The 6,715-nt window shown below is 43.3% G+C and overlaps 1 protein-coding gene across 1 annotated transcript in view; it reads left to right on the forward strand.

The window, feature by feature from the left end:
* LOC101849661 overlaps positions 1-6,715 on the forward strand; it is a gene marked incomplete in the record, with an annotated part of 55,813 nt that overhangs the window by 374 nt on the left and 48,724 nt on the right. The window contains 1 exon segment of the mRNA XM_013090272.2: positions 3,169-6,034. Coding sequence (XP_012945726.1) covers positions 3,542-6,034 — 2,493 coding nt within the window.

The following is a 6,715-nucleotide window of genomic DNA, read 5'->3' on the forward strand; positions in this document are numbered from 1 at the left end:
TGTGCGTGTTTGTGTGTGTGTCTGTGTGTGTATGTGCGTGTTTGTGTGTGTGTGTGTGTGTGTGTGTGTGTGTGTGTGCGCGTGTATGTATGTGTGTGTATGTGCGTGTATGTGCGTGTATGTGTGTATATGTGTGTGTGTGAAGCGATTATCTAATACAATTCGAATCTTTGTGAGACAGTTCCCCTCTGTTGAGGAGAAAGGTGGCCACAGTAGACAGGTGGTTGTCTTCTGCAATAACATTGTGAAGAAGGAAGGGTGCTGACAAAATGAGTTACTTCTTGGATTCAAGCCCTACAGCTATGGAAATCGCTACATCACGCTTATACGTGAAGGTTTTACAATTTATAAGCATGAAATAATGTAAGGCATCTTATACTTAAAGAATACGACATCAATGAAAAATCTACAAATTTGACCCTAGTGTCTATTTTTTGGCCAATATCTCCATTTAATTAGTGGATTGTGAGAAATAACTCATGTTGTCAGCACATCTGGATATCTACATCTATTATCTATTTGTGGTGGCCCAATGTTGCTATTCAAAAGACTTTTTAATGGCTGCATCGATCGACATGCAGTTTTCGCCAAAAGATTCTTTAAAATATTCTCCAGATCATGACGCCCTTCATTTGTTCAGTTTTGAGACAGTTTTGTGCAAAAAGCTAAATTTCTTTATCTAGCCGATCGCTTTTATAGGCCGACGCTACTGTCTCTGTAATTTTAGAAAATCCGCTAGGTTCGTTTATTTCAAGTCGTACTTCCGTTCGATGCTATCGCGCATTGTCGCGCAATACTGAGCACTATTTTAAGTGTGCGACCGGTGTATAGATCTAGCCTCAAGTTTTCTTTTTTTACTAGGTGCTAAATTCGACTGTGATCCTTTCGTTTGATGCCCATCGTCACTTTTTCTGGACTTCTTTGTCAAATCTTTTTCTTGCTACTGGGAACAATCCACACGCTTCTGTACAACCACAAAAGATGTTTGTGAAGGATCTGAGAGCAATGATGATTCTCAACGATCTGTGTTCTTTTCAGTGCCGTTGTCGTTTTGCAAACTGGTTCACACGTTATATATAGCAAGGTACATACTCGTACAACTGTGATCTGATGAAACGCATATTTTTGTGTCGATATCGGGAAGAAAAAAGTTTAATCAGATCACAGGTGATGTGGACGGTCGATAAGCAAGAAAAAAAATGTGTTTTATCAGATCATCTGTGAAAAAAAAAGTTTCATCAGATCACTTTGGAAATAAATGCGTTTTAACAGATCTAAAATGCTAATGTATTCAAATTCAAAACTAGTCGCAATAAGGCTTTCATAATTATGTCTCAAGATTGCTTTCTGCCTATAGAATTCATTAGGGGAATAAAAATATTTTCCCGTCAAAATGAAAAAGTGGGTGGTTGGCGGGTGCTCTGGTGTGGTTTGCTCCTTCTTTCCTATCAAACATCTATCGTCCTGATCTCTCCTCCTTCTTTTGTTTGTGTTTGTTACTCTCTTGTAACACCTCTAATCTTCGACTCTTATAATACCTTATTGTTTTGCAAGTGCCGTAAAACTCTTACTATAACTAAATGAAAAAAAAGCGTTTCATCAGATCACGGCAGCACACAGCAGTTGGAAATGTGAGGTGCGCTGACAAAATGAGTTACTTCTCCGATTTTAGCCTTATGGAAATTGTTACATCAACTTTATAGGTGAAGTTTGTACAGTTTGTAAGTATGGAAGAATAAAAGACATGGTAGACTTGAACAAAATGGTATCAATTAGAAATCTATAAATCTGACCGCAGTGTCGATATCTCCATTCTTGGACAGCGAGAAGTAACTCATGTTGTCAGCACACCTCACAAATGCATCTGGCCTGACGCTGTATACATTATGTTATTATATTTAACGAAGTTATTGGTATTGTTTTTTGTTGCTATCATTCTTATTATTATTACTATTATTATTATTATTATTATTATTATTATTATTATTATCATTATTATTATATTATTGTTATAATTATCATCATGATATCTTTATTATTGTTATTGTTATTGCCGTTGTTATTATTATTGTTATTGTTGTTACTTTTACTATTATCATTATTATAAAAATTATTATTATTATTATTATTATTTAATATTAATACTATTATCATTATTATCATTATTATCATTATCTTAGTTATTTTCATAATTATTATGGTTATTATCATTATTAATTATTATTATCATCATTATTATTATTATCATCATCATAGCTATCATAGATTATGATTATCACCAATGCTTGCTACTAATGCGTAGGCTACAAACGTCTTGGTTTTGAGCGGTTCCACACAATCAGATAAAGCTGGGATTGTACAAACTTGGTATTTCCTCACTTTGTAACCACCAACACTCCCCCTGCCCCCCCCCCTCCACCTCCCCCCTCTCCTCGTATCTGTGTTATCAAAACCTTTATAACTCAGCGTTCTTAGTTCGTTGAGAATTCTTTGCCGTATCGACAGACCGAAGGGCTAGAACCCAAATGGCCGCTGGATCGGAAAAGTAAAGTAAAGAGTAAAGCAGTTCGTTGAGAATCACTTTCGCTGCTGTAATCACAGAAAAACAACAACCCATCCCGGACAATGATGTTTTTTATGTTGTCATAGTTATGTCTTACTGTTCAGTATGTTTGTTTTAAATGTGTGACCAGTGTGGACCATAGGCCTTTCTACAAATGAAAACACCCCCAGTATTCAAGAAAAAAATTGGGTCATATTAAACAATAGATCAAATACACAATGACGAAAGGGGAATACTGCAACTGTGGGTGTTTGGCAGGTGATCTGGCGTGGTTTGCTTCTTCTTTCCTATGAAACATCTATCGTCCTTATCTCCCCTTCTTCTTTTTTATGTTTGTTTCTCTCTTAGAACACCTCTAATCTTCTGGCGCTCATATGACCTTATGCAGTTACCAGCGCCGTAAAACCTCTACTAAAACTAAACACCCCCAAAATCCGTTTCCCCCTGAAGTATTCATATTAAAATAGTAAGACCTATTTTAACATATTTCCTTTTGATTTATTTATAGACACTGCAGCTCCTGACAGTTAGGCTAATCTAGCGTTACCCGTGAACCATAAGCAGTAAGTTGTTGAAATACAAAGTTGGTTTTGTATTTTCTCCAGGTGGTGATAATGCTGGTTCTCCGCCTGTCAAGTGAAGAGCCCTTCAGTGATAACATTCGGCGAGCCCCTGAGATAGGCGCTAGTCAAAGCGGAGAAATCGGGTAGTCCCTGAAATCATAGGAACACAGTGCTACCTACAACATTAAAACTGCTACCGTCGTGTGTGTGTGTGTGTGTGTGTGTGTGTGTGTGTGTGTGTGTGTGTGTGTGTGTGTGTGTGTGTGTGTGTGTGTGCGTGGGTGTGGGTGTGTGAAGGGAAAGGAGAAATTGTTGAGAGTAATCACTATGCATCTGTTGAGGAATTCAAGATCTTGAAGGAAGTTCTAGATCTTGAAGTAAGTTCTAGATATTGAAGGAAGTTGGACAACTAACAATGGCGGAGTTCGGATCTCTGGACAATTTGCTGCAGTCCGAGAGGGTGACGCCTCGAACAACGAGCCCAGACCCGAGGTGGGCCGGCCAGTGCTTTAGTTTCGAATCTCCTGTTTTTAACAAATACAACAAGAACAATAACAGCAGCAACAACATCAATAACAACAATAATAATAACGATAATAAAGCGTTCTTCTTTGAGAAGCGCCAAAATCTGGAGGAATACCTGAGGAAGTCGTTTGGCTCCACTGATGTGTTAGAAAGGGGAGGTAGAAGAGTTGTCCGGCCTCTGGAAGAGAGGAATAAATGGTGCAGTCACTCCGCGCTAGACGGGTTGTCTACCCGAGCGGCTGGGAGCGACAGAGGTGCCGCCTGGAAGGCTCGCCCGGTCCTGTTTGCCAGACTCGAACCTGGACCCACCAAACGCCTCCCTCACGCCCAATCCTCCGACTGCATCTTGGGGGTGAGGACCTCAGACGACGCAGACGACGACAAATTGCGCGCCTCTTCTCTTCGCCAGCGCCGACAAACTTCTCACTCGGACGACAAGTGCGAGGCTGCCGCCAAACGTAGATCCGCGGCGTCTGGTGGTTTGACGGATTCTCACGGCAGGGCCGAGTCTATTGCCAGGGCTGAGGCGATGCTCAGAGCTGAGCTCATCGCTATTTCCACGGGCAGAGCTGTAGCTATTGACACAACTGAACGTCAAGACGGCGTTTCTGAGTCTACTGGAAAAACGGAGTCTATTGGTAGATCAGATTCTGTTGGCACAAATAAGTCTGCAGGCAGAGTCGAGTCTACTGGGAAAACTGAGTCTATTGGTAGAGCAGATTCTATCAGCACTGCAAAGTCTATTGACAGAACCGAATCTACTGGCAGAACCGAATCTATTGGTAGAACAGATTCTATCAACAGTGCTCTGTCTATAGGCAGAAGTGAGTCCAAAGACAGCACTGTGTATAGCTGTCAGTCCGCGCCGTGTGTAGGTGTTGAGTCAAAGAAAGGTTCCCAATCATCCCCTCAAGACCCACACAAGTCTTCGAGTTTTTCCGACAACGCGGAATCAGCGCCATCTCTCGAGTCTCTTGATCAAAAGACAAAATCTGGGGCAACTCCTAAACCCCCACCAGGCCTCAGGCGCCTACGAGTACGCACCGACAGCGCTGGGCCTGTGTTGAAATCGAAAGTAGACGAAGGAACTTCCATCAAGCCTTACCTCTCTTCTGGTTCTTTGCTTGATGATTACGGTGATGATGATGATGATATCGAGGGGAGATCACTGAAAGTCCAACAACCAGAAGAGAAGCGTGCTAGTTCTCCCATTGTGAGGAACACAGCAGACTCACAGCCTTCGGCTTTTACGCCGCTTTCCGACAGCCTCACGAAGAGCAGACGGAGAATTTACCACAGAAGTAACGCAGCCTTGTCGCACTCTGGCAGCAAACCGGATGTTCTAGTGGCAGCCGAAGCGACTCGAGCCCAGCCACCGGAAAAACACAACGACAACGACGCTGCTCTCGCCGCTGATAACATCTCCCCAGACGTGAAAAACGCCTCCATGACTGGTGCGCCCAGACCTGGTCTCAGGAAGGCTGTAGCGGCCAGCACGCCGGAGTTCAGTCGGCGCAGTCTTGACGCCACGTTAGTGGAGAGGTCAAAGACCTCTAGGAGATCCCTGGATGCCTCCACAAGGTACTCCAGTCCTGCAGCCACATCAACGTCTCTTATCGTCGAGAAGTCTGACGTGTTACTGTTAAACACGTCCGCCGAGACGGAGGGCTTTGATGCGAATGAGAACAGCACCACTTCTTCCATCAGCGACATCTCCACCATCGAGGAAGATTCTACAACAGAAAGCCTCAGCCCTGACCTCAAGTCGACCAACGTGAAGCGCACTCTGTCGTTCCGCGAGGACCACAAACCTGGCAGACGAGACACGTTCAACATGACGTCAGAGGAACTAGCCTTCGCTTCCGGTAAACCCGTGTCTCCAACAACCGGCTGGGATTTCAAGGTCATCAAACGCCAAAAAGCGATATGCAAATCTCTGGATTCCGGCCTTCAAGAATCGTCCCCGCCTATATCGGAACCGTTACAAAAAATGGTGACGTCGATGCACCATCTGACGATAGCCCGAGCGTCCAAATCCAGCCCGACGTCCCCCCGGTCCCGGAAACCTCCACGCTCCCCGCGGGCCTCCAAAAACGTTCTCTCCTTCCCCTCCATGGTCTCAGAGGTTCTGTCCCCGACATGCGACGTGCCGTGTGCGACTCCCAACAAACTCTTGCACAAGCTCGTGCGACGGCTCAGCCTCAAACGGAGGACCCACAAAGAACCAAAGACGAGAAGCTCTGCGGAGATAGAGAGGAGAGGGAGTTCGCCACTTCTAGGGGATCCCAGAGCCATCCGCAAGAGAATGAGCTCTCAGGATTCGGGGATGGCGGATGATCTGAATCTCACGGACGCCGAGCGGACGCACTCTATTGACCTCGTGGTATGTGCCTTTATGTTTGTTTTGTTTTTCATCGTTCCTTGTGGGTGGTTGGCGGGTGATCTGGTGTGGTTTGCTCCTTCTTTCCTATCAAGCAACTATCGTCTTTATCTCACCTCCTTCTTTTTCTCTCCTCATTCATTTTTATGTTTGTTATTCTCTTGTAACACCTCTAATCTTCGGCACTTATATGACCTAAGTGTGTTGCAAGTGTCGAAAACACCCACTAAAGCTAAAAAATCGTTTCTGTCCTTTTTGGACACATCATTCATCACAACTCTCAAGTCTGTTTTCCGGGATGGCTTAAGTAAAACCTCCACTTTCTGTCTGTCATGGATAAATGCTTTTGTCGTTTGAAGTATCTCCTTTTGCTGTCTTTCTTTCTGTCTGTCTTTCTTTCTGTCTCTCTTTCTTTCTTTCTCCTCTCATTCTCCTTCCTCCCTCTCTCTCTGTCTTTTCTGTGTTTCCTTTCTTTCTCCCCCCTTCTCCCTCCTCTCCCTCTTTAACAATACTACTTTTCTATACCCACCACCATATAATTCACCAGAAAAATAATACAGTTCTTCCCACTATATTATGTATGCCCTCTACCTTATAAGTTCTAAGAATCTTACAGTTCTGAACCTACTATTTTATTACTTTAAAGCTACTTTTTTATGATTCAAATAATAATAACAATAATAA

Source organism: Aplysia californica, unplaced genomic scaffold, assembly GCF_000002075.1.
Source record: "Aplysia californica isolate F4 #8 unplaced genomic scaffold, AplCal3.0 scaffold01198, whole genome shotgun sequence".
Lineage (NCBI taxonomy): Eukaryota > Metazoa > Mollusca > Gastropoda > Aplysiida > Aplysiidae > Aplysia > Aplysia californica.